The sequence below is a fragment of the Antechinus flavipes genome, chromosome 4, assembly GCF_016432865.1.
Source record: "Antechinus flavipes isolate AdamAnt ecotype Samford, QLD, Australia chromosome 4, AdamAnt_v2, whole genome shotgun sequence".
Taxonomy (NCBI): Eukaryota; Metazoa; Chordata; class Mammalia; order Dasyuromorphia; family Dasyuridae; genus Antechinus; species Antechinus flavipes.
In genome coordinates, this window is record NC_067401.1 from 419596458 (window position 1) to 419617818 (window position 21361).

A 21361-nucleotide genomic window follows, 5' to 3' on the forward strand; every position below is an offset into this window, starting at 1 on the left:
TTAATTCTCAGCTCAACCCAGCTCAACAAATCAAAATTGTGTCTCATCACATTTTCTCCCAATCTAATGTTATTCCAAGTTTCATCTTTTTCTCTTAAAGGTGCCATTATCTTTCCAATCAGCCAGGATTACAACCTCAGATTCATTCCTGACTCCTCTCCTTCCTTACCCCTTCTATTCAATCAATTGTTGTCTTGCCAATTCTATGTCCATAACATCACTCACATATTCCTTCCTTCCTTCCCCAATTAGGATCACACAGCTAGGAACTGTTAAATGTCTGAGGCCAAATTTGAACTCAGGTCCTCCTGACTTCAAGGCTGGTGCTCTATCCACTACACCAACTAGCTGCCCCTACATACTCTTTTCAAAGACAGAGTCTGAACCCTATTTCAGACCCTACTTTGAACTATACAATAGCTTTTGATTTGGTTTCCCTGAGTCCAGGATCTCCCCTTACCAGTCCATCTTCCCCAGAACTAACTAATCATTACTCTCAAAACAAAGACTTGACTATAACACACTTCTTTCCAAAAATATTCAGTGATAGGGGCAGCTAGATGGCAAAGTATAGAATACCAGCCCTAGAATCAGGAAAATCTGAGTTCAAATCCTGCCTCAGAGACTTAATGCTTCCCAGCCGTATGAACCTGGGCAAGTCACTTAATCCCCATTATCTTGCCAATATATATATATATATATATATTCAGTCATTTCTTATTGCTCCTAAAATAAAAATTCAGTCTTCTGCTTGAAATTTAATGTCTTCCATAATATGACTCTCTCCTTTAGAAGTTCTCTGTCTTACATTTCACAATAATATTGTGAACACCCCAAGTAGAACTTTAAAAGGGAATTTGGGGTCATTCATTTTAGTTTAAAAGAACCTAAACTTCCAATATTTCAGAAACTGTGAGTGGAGCTTACTAGGAGTAGCAAACCTAAGAGGGGAAAATCCTCCCCATTGTCCCTGATCCTAGAGAATGAAAGAAAGACAGAATGGATTGAAGAGAAACATGTGGCATCTGCTTCCCCAAGAGGCAAAGGCTACATCCTTTGTGATTATAGATGGGTAAAGTAAAATAAAGCATAAGATCTCTATCATGCTCCTCAGCACTCACTGGTATTAACATTAATGTTACAAGAGATTAGATTTGTTCTGGCTGGCCCCATAGTTTGGGTATTAGGGCCAAATATTGGAAGATATACAAAGGCAAACTTAGACTTGATGTAAGTAAAAATGTCTAAACAGTGAAAACTATCTCAAAGTAGGAGATAGTGGGTCCCCCCTCATTTACTGGAAAGGTCATTTCAACCCTTGATATTCTATAATATCTTTAGTATGTGTGATCACTGATTTGAGGGTTGAGAATGCTTTCCTTTGACATAATATGATGGGTTCATTGTATATAGTAGCCACTTAAATTGTTGAATGGGTGATTATTTATAGACAGATTATTGAAATCTAATCAAAGAGGGAGAATGAGCCAAGCAACCTCTTCCTAAACCAGTGGATTTGAGGCTTCTCATGAGTGATGAGAAAGATGGGGGATGGATGATTTCTTCTTTTTTAAGACTTTTTGAAAAAGGGTATTAAACTTTAGAACAGCTATTTGTAATCTAACCTTTGGCACATCCAACTACTTTTGTATTCTCATCTCCAAAACAAACTAGGATGGTCCTGACTTCAAACAATAAAACTTAAGCAATGGAGATATGCCAAGCATTCCTACTGTAGCATAGACCTGGCAAAAATTTACAGTTTATTCAAACTGCAAAATCTCTTATCTCAGAGCCACAGATGGTGTATGTACAACCTTGCCATCTCTAAAGCCAAGACCTTTTTTGTGAAGGTCTTTATATGTTCCTTTATAGGAATTTTTTTTTAATCTCATAATGAAAATCAGCAAAATGAAAAGCTTCCTGTATCCAGAAATTAATCCTGTGGTCATGTTGACTCTGTGGGTCTCTCTAACCGAACACCATCTGAGTTACCTGCATGGACTTTAGTCTTTTTCCACTGCTAGCCTGGAGGATGTATCCTTTTTGACAGATGACAGCACATTTCATGTGTCCTGGGCTGCTGGATGTACAATTCACCACATCTGCATGGTCAAGTCGCAGTGGCTCACAGCTGCCCTGTTCTCCACAAAGCTGATGGGGATAGCTAAAGAGGATAAGGAAACAGGTATATCTTAATATTGAGTTATTACCTGGTAATAAGAGTAAATTGATTTACCTGCTGACAAGAGTAAGGTCTTCCTAGCTGTATCTTTTTGATTCTCTCCAACCAAGAGTAGAAAAATGACCTGCTTGCATAAAGATTGCATTAAGAACCCTACATTATATTCAATATATTTATTGGGCATCGTGATCACTAAACTATTGTTGAAATTCTCAATTAATAGTAAATGAGGTTAAATTGTTCCAAAAAACAAAAGTTTCCATTTGCTAATTAAGGGATAAAGACATTGACATTAGCAAAGAAATATGTGAACAAAGGACCCATTGTAAAGGTCAGAAGGAATCTCCATGTTTTTCCACAATCCTCAATGCCATCACTTCTTATATCACAGTAGTTTTTAATTGTATATCAAAACTTGTTTAGCCATTCCCCAATTGATGAGTATTCCCATAATTTCCACTTCTTTGGAAAAACCCACAAGAAGACATTTAAATTAATATTCTTCAGGAAGGAAGACTGCTTCCTGAAGGTTGACTAAATCAGATACAATCCCAACTGTATTTTTTTTTTTTAGACTTAAACATTTTTTTTTTTAACACAGATATTTCATCAGTCAAGGAATTTTCAAGAGAGCTTAAGGCCCTTTATGCAAGAGCAAAATGAACACTAAACCAATGTTTTAATAGTTTCCCTTGGTGAGAGCATTAGCCAAAGAGATTTTGAAAAAGATCTTCAGATTTTACTGGATCTTTCATATCAGAAGTAGGCATCAATTAACTGGTAAGTTATAACTTGAGGATTTTTCAATGATCACTGATTATTATTTTTTGTAGGCCTAGGCAACCAGTGTTAACATCGGCCAAGTCAAGACATCACTCTTTCAAACACCAAAATAAGCAGGAATGAGCCTAGGGATTATAGTGTCATGGTGTGACTGGAATGAGTAGCCACCATAATTATGAAGTAAAGAAGGAAACAACATGTACATAATAACGAACAAACAAGATATATGTTGGATAAATTAGAAATAACCAATAGAAAGAAAGCAGTATCTTTGGAGAGATCAGGAAAGACTTCTTGTAGAAAGAGGTTTTAAAGGGGATTTGAAGGAAGCCAAAAAAACTGAGTTGAAGAAATGAATAATTTCATTTCTGGGGAACAGAAATGTTTCACAGGAAAGTGAAAATTTATAGAATTATAGAATGTCCTATGCAAGGAACTGCAAGGAGACCATTGTCAGGATAAAGTGCTCTTTTCACTGGAAAAGAAAATTTCAACCATCACAGAAATGTAGCAGGAGTAACCAGTGATTGATCAAAAGAAATGAAGTTACTAACAGAAAGCCTTTGGGGAAACATATCTTTGACCTTTTATGTACCTTAAAGATTGAACAGCCCTTAATTTCAATAAGAGCTTAATAAATGTCTATTTGAGGGGACAGCTAGGTGGGGCAGTGGATAGAGCAGGAGGACCTGAGTTCAAATATGCCTCAGACACTTAACACTTCCTAGCTGTGTGACTCTGGGCAAGTCACTTAACCCCAATTGCCTTAGTTTTTTTTTTTTTTTTTTTTTTTTTTTTTTTTTTTTTTTTTGCTATTTTCTTACTGCTAAAATATTTGGAGGTGCTGGATAACCAATTTAATGTCACTGAAGATGCAGAGAATAATTACTTTAGGTTCCTACCAGCCTCTTAGAGGTAGATAAAGAAGGTCTCTAATTTTGGGCAAAATTACTTACAAAAATTAGCAAGAATTATCACAGAACAGTGTGATAAAAGGTGCAGTATCTATGGAACACAAGAAGCACCCTAAACTGCTCCAAGTAATCAAGGGGATTTGAGATTATCAATTAAGATTATAACAACTATGCTTAAACAGGAAAATCTACATTTCCCATCCTTATAACAGATTCAGTCAATCAAGAAGGTTTTGTAATGCCAGAGAAACTGAGGCAAGATAGAGATTAGAGAGTTATAATAATTTATTTGAAATGGAGAGATTGTGCGGGGGGCATGCTACCCCAGGGCTGATGTCCAAAGCATCCAGACACTGATGTGAGTTCTCAATGACATATATATGCAGGTGACTCAGCTACAAGGATAGACTGAGTCAAGGGGGAATCAGAGCATTGAGAGCTGTAATGGGACTATCAATCTGGTTCTGACAGGGTCGGGGGAGGCGCGGGCATTCTGATAAATTGGGATTACAGAATGGGGAGAGGCACCCGATATTCTGATGATGTCTAAAATAGGTCTTTCTCCTTATCTGGATCATCATGATTAGGAGGGAGGGATGGTGTTACAGGATTGAACAGAACAATTAGGAACTGAAGCAGAACAATTCAGGACAATTAGGGAAACTGAGTCAGGACAATAAAAGGGAAGTGTGACACAATGCAGAAAAGTGAACAAAGACATTTGTCAGAGATTAAGAAAAAGTGACTTCGTAGTTCTTCCAGCAGACCAGTCAGAGGAAGCTCAGGAGGAACAAAAAGAGACTAGAACAGCCTGACTTCACCAAAGAAGCCCAAGACTTCCAAATAAAAGTCAAATAGACTGGCTATTTGTCAGACCATTGTTCCACATCATTCCTCTTTGAAGACCAACTGGGCTTATTTCCAGAGGTCAAGGATATTGTTTTGGAAAATAGCCCCAAAGAAGCTGTGATCTTTTGCTACATAATGTGCACTCAAGAGGAAAAATCAGCTGTTATCTTTCTGAAAATGAGACCAATCAGAAAAGGTGCAGGGAAATTAAAATGGAAGTAGAACCAAGTACTGTCTCAAGTGACCTTCTTGAATGTTTTGTCTAAATTTGTAGGAGGATCTTCTACAATAGAAATAGTAATGACTGAAGCTTTGCTAAACAACAATGAGATAACAATTATAATCCAGTCAGTTGATGAGGAAACTATGAGGGTGAGGTCTATTCCCCCTTAGCCTATAAAAGGGCAAGGGCTCTGTGACCTGAGTAAGGATACCTATCTATATCCAAGTAAGCTTAAATCTCCTCACAGAAATCACAGGTGACTGAGAACAATGGACACAACATACTTGATATGAATTAACCACACTAATCTTTTCAGAGTTTCTTAATCGATTATGACCAACTCCAAACTGTGCTGTTTGGGGTACTTTTGGGGTACTTTAAGTAACAAGATTATATTAATGACCTAGAAACTGTGATATGGTGAATAGAATTCAGGAAAACCAGAAGTCAAATCTATCTTCAGCCGCTTATTGTTTATATTACTCTTCATGTAATGCCGGAGAAACTGAGCAAGATAGCAATTAGAGAACAATTTAATAATTTATTTAAAAGGGAGAGATTTACTGGGACCAAATGGATCCATGGTTTGGTCCCAGGGCTGAATGAGACTATCGTCTCAAAGAATCCAGCCATGAATGTCAGATACAAGATTCTTTTATAGGATAACAAGAACAATGACATAATGGGAGAGGTACCTGGATGGGGATGTCCTAATCGGGGGAGGCACCTAGAATGACATAATGGGAGGTACTGGAGAGGCCCCTGATATTCTAATGATGTCTAAAATGGATAAAGATCTTTATTCCATCAAACATTAAGAGGGAATAAGTATAGCCTAAAGTCTAAGATATAAGACCTTTATCCTATCAAACATTAAGAGGGAATGGTTATAACCTGAGGTAGAGTAACTAAATAGGACAATTAGGGAAATTGGGTCAGGACATTAAAAGAGAACTGTGGCAAAACATTCATTTAATCTCTTTCTGCTTCAGTTTTCTCATCTGTAAAGTTGGGGTGATAAAAGCAATTACCTCACAGGATTGTTGTAATAGATGAAAATACATGCAAATACTTTGTTAATTTGTTTTTGTTTTTGTTTTTTTTTACTACAAAATATTTGGGGATGCTGGATAATCTATTTGTTGCCACAGAGGATACAGTGGATATTTATATTAGGTTTCCAGCAATCTCATATATAGGTAAAGAAAGTCTCTAATTTTGGCAAAGGTTGCCAAAAATTAATGCAGAACAATATGATCAAATGTACAGTACTTATGGTGTTCACAAAGCGCACCAAGCTGACTCAAGTGGTCAAAGGAATTTGAGATGAGATTACCATGTTGAATAAATACCATCCATCATTAGTAAGGTATTCCTCCAGACAAATTTCAAAATTGCATAAGATGCCTTGAAAGCTGTTATATCAAAGATAACATTATTCAGTGATCCTCTAGTCATTAATAATTGAAAATTAAGACATCAGCAGGGAAAGATGTTATTCTCCATCTCCATCCACCTCCAGTACTTGACATAGAGAAGATTCAATAGAGAGTCAAGATGGAAGATTGATTTCCTAAACTAGTGAGGTTTTCCATATACTCGATATGGAAAAGACATTTTGTGAATTGTTTCAAGTTCCAGGAGACTGAAGAAATTCATGAATGAGATCTATGATCACTTAAAATATTTTGCTTTAACTGCTTATTTAGAAACATCAGGTGGATGAAGAATTCTTATTATCCAGACTATTTTATATAATTGGATAGAGAACTTATGGTACTCATTCATCAATTTTTACACGTGGTTACATGTATATGGCTATATATATCTATTAAAAGTCATACATATATTTATATTCTATATAGACAAATCTTCAATAGATCTAAGAAATGGACAATGAATTGGGTTCAGGGTCAAAAAGAACAATGTGGTGATTACTACTGGAAAATTATAAAATTATTTTAGTAATTCTAAGATCCTCCCACAAAAGAAGGCACATTTATTTATCCATAGTCTTTTTGTAATGTTGTCTATGACTGCAAGATATAGTACAATCTAGTCTCTCAAGGATGTGATTGTGAATCACAAAAAAGCAACATAGAAGGACATGACAGACAAGATCAGTATGCAGCACATTACAAATGGGAGATTACAAGTCATGCAAAGGATATTATCAAAGGATAGGATATCAATAAGATAAATATCAAAGGATAGATAAATAGATATAGATAGACCAATAGACAGATTGATGCATAGGTATTCAGACAGATTGAACGGCAGGTAGATAGATAGATAGATAGATAGATGATAGATAGACAGACATATAGATAGATAAACAGGAAGATAGATATAGAAAGATAATAGATAGATGATAGGTGTTAAGTATATAATATATAGAAAGATAGAGATAGAAAGATAATAGGTAGATATGTTAGATATAGATAGATGTTAGATATGTGATAGATAGTAGACACTTATATAGATAACAGAGATAGATAGTAGATCCATATATAGTAGATAGATACATAGTAAATAAATAGATACATATAGATAGACAGAACTTTGTAAATTATAAATGCTTCTCTAATTGCTAAACATAGATGGAAAAAATGCTGTTGATTCATGAAGTCCACAATATATTTCTCCCCTGTTATGGTACTAATGAACCTTATGAGTTTAGGGACAGGAGCATGAGGTACACCATCATAGTTACTTGCTAATTTGAGCTTTAACGTCAACAAGGATGGGAGAGAAAGAAGTTTTTGACTGCTGTGTGAGAGACTAGTGGAAGGAGATGTATAGCCTGATTATGGCTTTGTCTCAGGATAGATCAGAGAGATCAACAGTATGTATCAGTGAGAATAACAAAATCTAAGAGGCTATATTAAAAGACCAAGTCCCACTGAAAATAATTGGAATGCTTAAACTAGATGGGAGTCATTTTAAAAGGACATACTCAAGATTTATATAGATAAAATAATAATTCCATCCAGGAATTATTTTTAAAATGATAACAAATTTGAGACATTCTGAATTCATCAAGGCCAGACTAATATATTTTAAATGATGATATACAAATTAATTATAGTTTTAAATAATTATATATATATCATTTTCTATAATATATAAATTTAATATATTTCATATCAATAAAACTACCAAGAAGCTGCAGATCTGCTTCTCAGAAAAGGGAAGACTTTGAGGCAACTGAATGTTCTGAAGTGGCAATAGGCCATCTAGAAGTGTCTGGACTATCCTGCCAGTCACTAGGCTAAATAAACGATATCCTAGAAGTGATGATAACTTCTCACAGTCAAAATAAAGCACATTCAGGGTGACTGGCTTGAGTGAATTACTATTAAGGACTTAATATGAAGAGCAGCATAGGATATAAGCTGAGGCAGTATGACCACTATACATAAAAAGCGTCTAGGTCAGGGGCTCATAGTGTTTTTAATTTCAGTCTGGTGAAGACTACCAACTCCTTTTTAGGAATTAAAAAAAATATTCAAAAAAAATTTAAAAATAATTTTAATTGAATTTAACTTTTAATTAAATAATTTTTAATTGAAGCAAATGATAAAATTCAGTTAAATGTTTAGTGAAAACAGTAATTTTTTTTTTCTTTCTCTCTCCAATAAAGTTCATAGATTCCCTGAACCCTATCCAAGGCTCTAGTATAAGAACTCTTATTTTATTTAGGGGGCAGTAGACAAAAAGGAAGGAGGGTCTGCCATGGCAAATGTCTTCCTTTCATAGCGTAGTCACCTTTCTTGGTATAGGATGGTATAGATTTTTTCACACTGCACATGGAAGCTATTCCATATGTCTTTCTTACTGTGGGCTGTTTACTCTTCCATTATGTGGTAATTAGGGGAAGGACTTTCTTATTGTGCGTCAAAGTGGAGCCACTTCAAAGTCACTGTAACAAAATCCTTGCCACAGATTATGCCAGCAGGCAGTGATGACAATGGAATTGCTGCCATCCCATAGCCACCAGAGGGTTCCTCCTCAAAGAATGCTCAGCACACTCCCCTGCATGACTGCTCAGCCAACACTGTCCACCGACATACTGTAAAAGGAGGGGATGTCAAGAAAACAAGAAAGGAATTTAGGGAGAAATCAGAGAGCACAGTATAGAAATTTCTGTCCCTAGCTTTTGTTCTCTTTAGGTTTCTTCAATGTTTTTTTTTTTTCCCCTAGGAGATGATAGGACAAAAATAATGGAGAAGTCCAAGATGCCTTAATTGGGATAGTGGAGGCTTATTAATTGAAACCTCCCAGAATCTGGTCCAAGATGGATAAGGACTTTGAAGGCACCTTTGAAGGTGTTCTCAAGAATGAGAGTCCTTACTGAAATATCCTGTCCTCCTCTAGAAGTATGTAGCCCCTTCTGAAGCCTCCTGTTTGTTGTTGTTATTGTTGTTGGTTTTTGCTGAGGCAATTGGGGTTAAGTGACTTGGCCAGGATCACACAGCTAGGAAGTGTTAAGTGTCCCTGACTTCAGGGCTTGGTGCTCTATCCACTATGCCACCCAGCTGCCCACTCCTATTTTTTTTTAAAATGATTTTGGATTTCACATCAAATATGGAATGCTCTCTCCAGTGAGCTCTCTCTTACTAATTATTATTCAAGTGTTTGTAGTGGATCATAATAAGGATCTTTCCTGAGGCAACTCCTTTGCCTGTCCAGAAGGGCTACTCACTCTAGTAGATTTAAATGAAAAAGGGTGCTTCCCTTTTTCTAGAGCAGAAATAGACAATATATAAAAAGAGGGAGATTGCCTTTCTTAATGATTCTATAGCTATTTTTACCATGTTAGCACCAAGGTCAGACATGATGATTTGAAAATGTTTCATTTCATCCAGTTCCCTAGAGCGAGGGATAGAAAGAAGGAAGGTAGGAAGGAAGGTAGGAAGGAAGGGAGGAAGGGAGGGAGGGAGTAAGGAAGGAAAGAAGGAGGGAGAGGGATATGCATTTATTAAGTAATTACTAATGTTAAGCACTGGGCTGAGTGCTTTACAAATATTATCCCATTTGATCCTCACAATAACTCTGTGAAGTACTTGATAGTCAAGGAAACTAAGTCAGACAAGCTAAAGTGACTTACCCAAGTTCGCTCAACCCCTAACTGTGTAAGGCCAGTTTTGAATTCAGGTCTTCCTGACTCCAGGGCATCTAAGTAGTATAGTGGATGGAGTGCTGGGCTCAGAATTAGGAAGATCTGAATTTAAACCCAGTATCAGAAACTTTCTCAGACAAGTCACAGCCTCTATTTGCCTATGGGTAAGTGAAGTGTGTGAAACTTACTGAGTGTGTGACCCTGGGAAACTTCTAACCTCCACTTACTGAATCTTCAGGAGAAGGAAATAGCAAAGCATTGGAGAATCTCTTTGACAAGAAAACCACATAGCCAGAGATCCACTAGGTATAAAGAATCAGATTTGACTGAACAACAATAACAAATTTCTGATTCTAAGGCCAAAATTCTACCAACACACCTCTAGCTGCCTTTTAAATGTATTTATTTATTTTAATACATATTGCTTTATGAATCATGTTGGAAGAGAAAAATCAGAAAAGGGAAAAGCCATGAGGGAGAAAATAAAAATGGAAAAAAGAAGTGAACATAACATGTCTTGATTTATATTTAATCCTCATAGTTCTTTTTCTGGATGCAGATAGCATTTTCTATCCAAAGTCTATTAGGATTTCTTTGGATCACTGAACCCCTGAGAAGTTCATCATCACACATTCTTGTTATTGTTGTACATAACGTATTCCTGGTTCTGCTTGTTTCTCTCAGCATCAGTTCCTGTAAATCTTTCCAAGCCTTTATAAAATCAGCTTGTTCATCATTTTTTATAGAACAATATTATTCCATTATCTTCATATACCACAACTTGTTCAGCCATTCCCCAATTGATGGGGCATCTATTTATTTTCCAATTCTTTGTTATAATAAAAAGAGCTGCTACAAACATTTTTGCACATATGAGTTCTTTTCCTTCCTTTATGATTTCCCTGGGATACAAACCCAATAGTGGCACTGCTGGATCAAAGGATATGCAGTTTTATAGTCCTTTGGGCATAGTTCCAAATTATTGTCCAGAATGGTTGGATCATTTTACAACTCCATCAACAATGCAGTAGTGTCCCAGTTTTCCTACATCCCTTCCACATTTATTATCTTTTACTGTCATCTTAGCCAATCTGAGAGGTGTGAGGTGGTATCTAAGCATTATTTTAATTTGCATTTCTCTAATCAGTAATGATTTAGAACATTTTTAATATGAATAGATGGTTTAAATTTCTTCATCTGAAAATTGATTGTTCATATCCTTTGACCATTTATCACCTGGAGAATGACTAGTATTCTGATAAATTTGATACTTCTTTATATATTTTTAGAAATGAGACCTTTATCAGAAACTGGCTGTAAAGATTTTTTCCCCAGCTTTGTACTTCCCTTTTAAACTTGTTTCTGCTGGTTTTGTTTGTGCAAAAATTTTTTAGTTTAATGTTATCAAACTTTTTTCATTTTGCCTTTCATATTGTTCTCTAGTTCTTCTTTTGGTCATAAATTCCTTCTTTCTCTAAAGTGCTGATAGGTAAATTATCCCTCATTCTCCTAATTTATTTTTGATATCATCCTTTGTGTCCCAAACATGTTCCCATTTTGACCTTATTTTTGGTATGAGGTGTGAGATATAGGTCTATGCTGAGTTTCTGACATATTATTTTCCAGTTTTCCCAGAAATTTTTGTCAAATAGTGAGTTCTTATTTCAGAAGCTGGGGTTTAGGGCTTTATCAAATACTAGATTACTATATCTAATCTATCCCACTGATCTACCACTCTTTTTCTTAGCCAGTACCAAATGGTTTTGATGACTGATGCTTCATAATATAGTTTTAGTACTGCTATAGTCATCTAGCTGCCTATTGAACCCTCAAGCTTAATTCCCAAGCAACTTCATCATAATGAAATAACTATCATCTGAATATAGTTTACATCCATATTAATATGTTCTAAAGAAAACAAACATATAGACACACACTGGAATACATAGTTATAAGACAGTGCACTTAGGCTTACTATAACTGGGTGGAAACTTTTGTCAATATTTGAACCAATGCATCCCCTTCAATTTTGTATCATCAAATGTCAAATTCCATTCAGATTTACCTCTAGTTGCATCTTATTCCCCTGAGTGTGATCAGGAATATTCAGAAGACTTTTGATCACCTTTGATATTAAATATTCAGCTTCTTCATTTTCATATGTAATGACTGAACTAAATAGAGACCTTTAACATCCTATTATACATCCTGATAAGATCCTATCATACTATAATTCATTAAATAATAAGAAATTCCAGTGTTTTTAGGGGCCACGGGATACTGAAGGTGTTAAATGATAATAACATCTGATATTTACATAGCACTTTAAGATTGGAAAAAGGTTATACATACAATACATTTTGATCCTCAAAACAATCCTGAAAGGAAGGCATTATTGCTGACCCCATTTTACAGAATAGTAGAAGGGAGGGGATTGATTTGAGAAAATGAAGATTCCTGACCCCTAAGAGTCTCAGCAATTTGTTCTTCAGAGGGTACCCGCAAGAGTGGAAGCTGATTAGATGTGGTCCAGCCACTAGAGATTAATATCAGAAAGCCTAAAGAATGCTTACCCTAGTGAGTTCTCTAAGAGAAAGCTCTAATTTTCCAGAATGTTCATTTCAAAAGACAAATTACCCCAAGGTAACAGGGCCAACAGATCTGGGTCCAGCAAAGATAGAATACTGAAGCAATGACGTATCTTATCACACACTAGCCAGGAGCAAGCCCTGTGAGAGCAATTTGATGACTTCACCAAGTACAGTCCCCATTTACTAAATGTTTACAGTATTCTAGGCTCTATTTTAAGTTCTTGGGATAAAAAGGCAGTCAAAAACACAATCCCTAATGATGCGGGAAAGCTTGCTTTCTAGATTCCCACCCTCTCCTAGTTAATAATGTAAATTGCTCTTTAACTCACACATCCTGGTCCTTTTGAATTCCAATAGAAGATCTGGCCTGTTCCCAGCCCCACCCGGATATGAGCCAACTTTGGGGCTACACCCGAAAGCCCCTCGAGCTAAGTCTCCTTTTATAAAAAGGCCACGCTGGGAACCCCTCTTTGCAGAGATTCCAAACATGGCTACCATGTGAGGACCCTCTGTCCAGTGCCCTCCTTATCTCTACCTTCGCCTATACTTTACCTTTGCTTATATAATAATAAACCTCTTTTATCAATCTAGCTCTCTGGGCCAATAAATGCTTTTATTGGGAACTCGCGCCGCTACTAGACCCCCTTGCGTCGAATCTGTACCCCAAACCTGCCACTAGGCCTTAACCCTACTTTCATTTAGGTACCCCAAAGCTAGACCTCAACATTTGGTTCCCTGACGAAACGAACACCGGAAGCTAGATAATTTGGCGATCAAACTGGACCCCAACATTTTCGGGGCACTCGGAACCAATCTGGGTTTTGAGATGTTCAGTCAGTATTCTTCCGGGAAGAATCTGCGTTCTTTCTTTGGTCTCACTCTATCTCTAAAGGTAGTGGGGAGAATATCTGTGTTCCGTCTCACTCTACTTCCATTTCAGGTGAAAAGGCGTCTTTGATCTAGACACTCCCCTGCCTCTAAAGTCTTTCCTGGAGCTGATGCTTTGTTTGAAGAAACTCCCTCTGGAGAGAGAAAGGCCCTTCCTTTGCATCTCAATGCATTTCTAATCTTTTTTTTCCGTCACCAGATAGTCCAGCTCTCCAGCAGGACCTGTTGAGACACGAGAGGAAGTGTCTCTTTAACACCACCCCAGACCAAAGAGTGGTCATGTGGCTGTTCTGGGGACCCCACCCTTCTCGGAGGTCCCAGGCCAGCGCTCTCTTTGCTCTGTTCTGGGGAGATAGCCGGAGAATCGTAAGAGGAGCTGTGTTTGAGCCCTTCTCCCACTCCACTGTTAAGAGCAATGGAGTCTCTAATGGTCAGGCTGTAGCCACGAGGAGAAAGGGGGTAAATTGGGGTGAGTTTAGAGAATGTCTCTGCCCACGGCAGCTACTCCCTGGACAGGGGTAAACGGTCTTCCCTTCAGGTTTTGCTCTCCAGCAAGATTTGGGGGCTTAGATGAGCTGCCCCGCCTTCAAGTTCCAGCCTGGAATCGCCAGAGGAGCCCTCGCCATTCAAGACGCATTGTGCTGGGTAAGATGGCATCTCTTCCTCCCCCACCCTCGCTCTGGCCTTTCCTCCCCTTCTTCCATGGAGTGGGGAGTGTAGAACTTGAGGCCTGGTTCGGACCTCTCCCATGTGGCTTGGCAACCTGCCGTTTAAATGCTCCTATCCTGTCCCCTCCTTGGGGTTACTGTACAGTGGGGAGATTGGGGACTCAATCTAAATCTTCTCAAATCTCCGGAAAGGTTGTCACCAACTTTTAAAATAGAAGTTTGCTAGCAATTTGGACAAGTGAGCCGCGCCCCTTCCAGACCTTTACCTGGCTCTTAAAGCCACAGCTTCCAGCCCTCAGGAAGTGTGCTCGTCCCATACATTTTAAACGGGACTCAGTTCCCTGATTTGGTCATCCTGCGTCTGTAGAAGCCTCAGAATTACGCTTTCGCATGCTCACAAGGCTGTCTACAAAGACGGGATTTTAAACTGCTCTCGGTTTTTTTCTTAGCCTCAGGGCACTACTTAAAACCATTTCTTAGCTGCTTGTGGAGAGATAACCTCGGTAAACCAGGCTAGGTCTGTTTGTCTCACACTTTCCTACCTAACCCTACAGGTGGGAACTCTTTTGCTTCTAATTTTCTTAGTCCTAAGACCTTTTGCTCTTAGCACACTTGGTTCTATTCTTTTCTGGATTGGCGTTCTATGTCCCTGCCAACAATTAAAGGTTTGTTTCTGGGCTCCAACCCTGGCCAGGTTGCAGCTTCAAGAAAGACCTTTGGAATGATGGCTGGGAATGAAATTTCAGGTCAAGGCAAATTAAATTCTTTGGAAGATGGCTTTTTATTTCTTTTCTCCCCTCATTCCTTGACTGCAGCAAGAAATGAGTTAATGGGAGAAACTGAAGCCATTTAAGAATTCGGTGAATACCTTTAGGAAAGAAGTCTGTCTTTCCCGTGTGCTTTTCTCATGTTCTCTAGACTTGTTCCCTGTTTTCCCTCCCTCATTCTTTGAGATGCTGAGGGACTAAGATGGGATAGTTTACCTTCCTACTTAGATGGTGTGTTTTCTAGAGGTATTGGGTAATTTGTAACTGAGTTATGCCTTAGAATTTGTCATCTCTGTTGGGCAATTATAAGTTATATGAAATTTGGTTCAGTTACTTGTGAACTTCAAGATCTGTGTAATGATAAGAAAGATAGTTGTATAAGCTGTAAACCCTTTACTGTGATTCTTGAACTAGATTCATCTGAAGTCCTTGATTAATGATAATTGCTATAGAAGATAAAATCCTTTGGGACTGTAGCTAATATTTGCTGGGAGTTTTGAGTTCAGGTGTGACTGCATAGACCAGAAGTAAAACTGCCTTAAGTAGCTATTGTAATTTGTGGCCACACTATGGTTGCTGCTAAGCTTTTTTACTTCCTGGGGCTAGAGTTTCTTTAAGGTTTACTTCGCCCAGGTACTTGGGGCCACCTCCCACCTTGCCTTTTGAGAAATCTGGGAATCTCATGGCCCTGATTAGGCTTGGGCCTATAGCCTTTTACACTGTGTGTTGATGGAAAGCAGGGCTAGGCCCCTGACTTGCTGCTGGAGGAGCCCAGGACTATAGAATATGCAGACTGTCTAGTGTTAAGAGAGGAGCTGTTGAAAGGAGAACACGCCCACCCCTACCACATCTCTCCTTTGCTACCTTGCCCTCAATGTTGGTGGCCCTCTTAGGAGGTTTCCACTGAGGCAAACCCACCATGTCAAGCTTCTATAACGGGGGCGGCTCAAATGCCCGGGCTAATTTGAGCTCTCGGGGAGACTCTTGGCAGTCTTGGGGGGATTTGTCGCTCATAGGACGCTGTGAGGTCGAAATCCTGTTTTTTTTTTTGGCAAACGGTCCTCTGGGAGGGCCCTTTGTGACACCTTCTAGAGACGTCTAGGAAGGTTACGTTATAGAATGGGAAAGTTTTTGGGTTTTGCCATGAATTAGCTTTCTTAATTCTGGACAAGGTAAAAGACTTTTTCTCCTTCCTTATCTTGCAGTGGACACCCAAAGCCCTCCGGTCGGGCTTGGGTCGTTGTTGGGAGCTCTAAGCTCTGGCACAATTCTTTAAGAATTGCTGCGGATTGACAAAAGGCCTTCTTTTGTCGGCTCTATCTCTAAGAGATACGAGGGAGGCTGCAAGGATTTGGAAGAATAAAAGTTTTTACCTGTCCACACCCCATCCCTATGGAGATTTTAAGCTGTCTCTTAATGCAGAGACAAACACTGGGCTTGAGAAAAATGCCTCATTCTCAACACCTGAACTCTGAATAGATTAGCTGAATTCCCAATCTCTCTGGACAAGTCCATCCTTAAAGTTTTTTTTTTTTTTTCTTTATAATCCTGGGACTGATTAACACTTATTTGTGCCCTCAGGCAAAAGCGGTGAGCCAAAACACACCCAGCTCTCTTGTCTCTTTAAAAGCTGAAAGACTCAGTCTAGTGAAACCTAGGACCCTCCCACCACCTCAACTTTTTCGGGGTCCAAACCTCAATGTTTCTTCCACTCTGCTGCTAACAGCTGTTGGTTTCCCTTTAACTCTAACCTGAGACACTGAGCTCTTTTCTCAGGGCAACTTCTGCCTCCTGAAAAAACATTTGGAGCAGAAGCGCCGTTTAATACAAATCTCTCCCAGACTTAGGCCCGAAGGTGCCCTGGAAACTGTCCGAGGAGACCCTAGTCTCTGTCCTGAGTTCGAGCAGGAGGAACAATGGAGAAACTGCGTCACACCCCAGGGGCTGAATTGTCCCCGGAGTCCTGTTCCCCGTAGGGAATTGGGGTCTGGCCCTGTTTCCCTTTTTATCCCAGGACAGTCCCAACACCTCAGGGGCCCGTAAGCTGGGTTGGCAGTGCTGAGATACTTTGCATTCCCTCTGACCCCTTCCACCCCTCCCCCATAAGAGTGGGGAAAGTGGGGGAAAGGCTCAAGATCTTTGCTTATTGAGGAACCAACTCTTTTTAAAAAGAAAGGCAGCACAGTTAAAAGATTTCTAAGAGCTTAAATTGCATTCTTATCTTGATTAGATATATAGGCCTCCAGTTTTCCCCTGACTTCTCAGTCTACACCCTGGACCAACACCAGGAGAAATTAGCTTTCCTGGAAATTAAGAGTGAAAGGGCTAAATTCGAGGCTACTTAACACTTTTTACTATAGACAAATAATCTTTTGCTTCCAGCATTTTCTCCTACTTCTCCTTGTTAGATGGGCCATTAGCATTTTACAGGCAGCCCACAGAAGGGACCTGATGCATCTCCTGCTGTCTCCATCTCCACCATGGATGACACCCCGGTTTTAACCTGCTCCTGAGATCTGGGCTTCAACCTTTGGACTCTCAACCGCCCTTCAGCCTGGAGAACATGGGACAACTGACTGGGAATGACTAACCGGGACACACACCCCTTAGATGCACTGCTGTCATCCCCAAACCCCACACCTCATGCCTCACCTCCTGGCATGAACCCCCAAATCTCTACGACCCTTGCCAGCTCGAAGCAGTTAAGAGGAGATCGGCGCCCCTTTTCCCACATGCCTTTGGAGGTGACTGCTTGAGGGGGGGATGAAGAGGGGACTCCTGAACTTGGAAATTCCTGGAAGGAGAAAATCTTCAATTCTGTCTCAATAAGAGACTTTGCCCTATTTCTTTTTCCTTAAATGAATTTAAGTTCCAACTGCTTGAGGGGGGAATGATGCGGGAAAGCTTGCTTTCTAGATTCCCACCCTCTCCTAGTTAATAATGTAAATTGCTCTTTAACTCACACATCCTGGTCCTTTTGAATTCCAATAGAAGATCTGGCCTGTTCCCAGCCCCACCCGGATATGAGCCAACTTTGGGGCTACACCCGAAAGCCCCTCGAGCTAAGTCTCCTATTATAAAAAGGCCACGCTGGGAACCCCTCTTTACAGAGATTCCAAACATGGCTACCATGTGAGGACCCTCTGTCCACTGGACCCTCTGTCCAGTGCCCTCCTTATCTCTACCTTCGCCTATACTTTACCTTTGCTTATATAATAATAAACCTCTTTTATCAATCTAGCTCTCTGGGCCAATAAATGCTTTTATTGGGAACTCGCGCCGCTACTAGACCCCCTTGCGTCGAATCTGTACCCCAAACCTGCCACTAGACCTTAACCCTAATTTCATTTAGGTACCCCAAAGCTAGACCTCAACACTTCCATGAAGGAACTTACTTTTTAGTGGCAAAAACAACTAAATCCATATCAGAGATATCAGAGATATATCAGATATATCAGAAGATAATCTAAGAAGGGAAGCTCTTATTAAAGGAAATGGAAAGGACCTTCTGTAGAAGGTGGGATTTGCAGTGAATCTTGAAAGAAGTCAAGGTAATGCAGAAATGAAAATGAGGGAGTAGAAAACTCCAAGTGTGGAGCTTAGACTGATAGAAGGCAACGAGTATGGAGATGGGAGTGTTGTATGCATCAAATTTCATGTAGGACAACATTGTGTCTGAAGGAAAGAAAGATATAAGAAGAACTAAAAAGTAGGAAGAGGTCAGCCCTTCAATACTGGAAAAATGAGTGGCCCCATTCATTTATCATCTTGATATGTTTGCTACTGCCTCCATACATGTAGCTGACCATGCGTATAACTTGTAATATGTATGTGTGTGTTTCTACATATATGCTCCCTCATTCTTGCCAGAATTAATGTGTGTATTTGTGGAAAGGTGTAATCTAGCTTTATATTTTATTGTCTTTTTTTTTTTTTTTTTTGCTAAATCACTAAATGCCTTTGCTTTGAATTATGTCCTCTGGCTAATTAGTAAAGATAACGTCTTAATGAGAATTTATAAGCTATGGTTTTGTCTAGATGTGGACCCACAGAGTCCCTGTAGGCTGTGATGTCCCTTATGTGGAAGATCTCATTAGTTGAATTTATACTCTGCCCCCAACAAAATACCAGTTATTCTGTTTTATTTCTTTAGATTTCTTTTTCCATTCACATTTTCTCACTCCATATTTTAAATTATTTACTCATCTACATTTCCCCTTAGGTTGACAAAATTATTTACTCAATACCAGTCACCTCAGAGTGGAAGTATATTTTTAAAGTATTTGATATTTTAAATGAAAATTTTAAAAGTCATCATCAAACAGTTTTTAAACAACTTTTTTTTAAAACAAAATAGCCCCTAAAAAATCCCCATACGTATTTTTTTTTTACAGACAGCTAGAGGCATATAGTAATTAAGGATGGGGGGGGGGGAAGGGGGAAGGGGAGGGTGGATGCAAGGGATCTGTTTAATTAAAACACACAGCTTGATAGTCCAAAAGGAAAAGAGGAATTTGGAATTTACACACAATACTGGCACTTTCCATTTAAAATGGGCAATTTACCTCACATCAATTTACACAAATCTTTTAAATGTGTACTCATATAAAAAAAAAAGTAAAACTTGGCTTTTATTTTTGTTGTTGTTGTTATAACCCTTGACACAAGTGTTTAGCACATGGTAGGTGCTTTGGAAAAATTTGGTAAATGAATGTAGGAATGAAGGCCAGACTTTCATGCCTTCATCTCAAATATTCCCTTTGATATGATAGAACTTTGTATATATATATATAATTTACAATTCACTAATAACTACTCTTTTATTTGATTGCCACAATAATTCTACAATCATTCAAGACAGACAAATTTATCCCCATGTGGAAAATCTTACCCAACACTCCACAACAGATATTCTCTTAGCGTCCTGCCCTTTTCTTCTCCTGGGCTGCAAGGATGCCTCTTTGAAAAAATCTCCTGAGCACAGTGGTACAGAAAGGACATTTTGTTTTGTTTTGTGACCTTGTGTTTTTTTGTCTTCAGTGATGGCTTAGGCCATTGATTTAAGAGGTGTTCTGCTAACATTGCAGCATCAAAGTGATATAAACTGAAAATGGCCACAAAGAGTTGTCTTGCCTTGATTCTTCCATTCATCTGTAGATTTGATTGTGTTAAAAAGAAAGAGTTCGAAGTGTTCTGTGCTAGTAGAGAAGCATACCTTGGATGCCAGAATTGAGGTTCATCCCCACCTATGTCACTTACTAGCTTTATAATCTTGTGCAAGTGACTTCCAGTGTCTTGGTCTCTTATCCTCAACTATAAAATGGGAGATCAACAACATAATTAATCTCAGGGCTCTTCCAAACTAGAAGATTCTATGATTACTACTTGACTCTTCACAGTGGATGGGTTCCTGTTAAATATTCACAGTTATTAAAGGGCAAAAAAAATGTTTTTCACAAATGGAGAGACATCAAGAAGGGAGAAAGCTGCCAAGGAAGACAAATGAAGAAGCCTTCATACTTTCTGTTTGCCGAGTTCATCATCATGTTGTACACCAATTACAAGTAAGGAAGAAATTCTATTGCAATATTTCTTATGCCTGAGTTTTTCTAATCCATGGCTGTTAGCAGGATCATTCTACTGAAATTATTTTTCACATACTCATCTGGGTGGTGTAGTAAATAAAATGTTAGACACAGAATCTAGAAAACCTGTGTTCAAATCTTGCCTTATTGTATAATTGGAAAGCTCACTTAACCTGTTTCCCTTAGTTTCCCTGTGCATAAAATGGGGAGTAAAAAGAGCACCTCCCTCCCACTATTGCTGTAAACATAACTTGAGATAATATAAATAGTAGAACTTTTTGCACCTTAAAATTGTAAATTTAAATTCTAGCTGTTATTGTTACATGTCGGTGTATCCCTCCCACCCCCCACACATGCCCACCCAGGTTCACTAGAATATTCTATTACTAATTCATTCCCTTAACTATATTTATTTCTTCTGGATTTGGATTTGGAATCAGGAAGACTTAAGTTCAAATTCAACCTTAGATACTTTCTAGTTGTATGACTCTGGGCAAGGCTGCTTGTCTCAGTTTCCTCATATGTAAAATAGATAATAATAGCAATTATAAGGATAAAATGAGATATTTGTAAAAAAGGTTTCTCAAGCCACCATACCACAGCAGGCTTCCTACCTTAAAACTTCGGTCTTCCCACCCAGTTCCTTCTTCTGACTGATCTTTTTCACCAAAAATTTCCATTTTATGAAGAGTGGCCAATTGGCTCAGTCAAGCAAGATTTATTCCTCCTTCCCTTCTGGGTTCAAGTTCTAATTCAATTCACCCACTTCTACTTCCTAATTGTGTG

The 21361-nt window shown here is 38.6% G+C and overlaps 1 protein-coding gene across 1 annotated transcript in view; it reads right to left on the reverse strand.

Moving 5' to 3' along the window:
* The window catches only part of PAPPA2 (pappalysin 2), a 385692-nt gene that overhangs the window by 114909 nt on the left and 249422 nt on the right, over positions 1-21361 (reverse strand). Inside the window, exon 14 of the mRNA XM_051998898.1 lies at positions 1996-2167. Within this exon, the coding sequence (XP_051854858.1) occupies positions 1996-2167 (172 nt within the window). The remainder of the gene's footprint in view (positions 1-1995; positions 2168-21361) is intronic.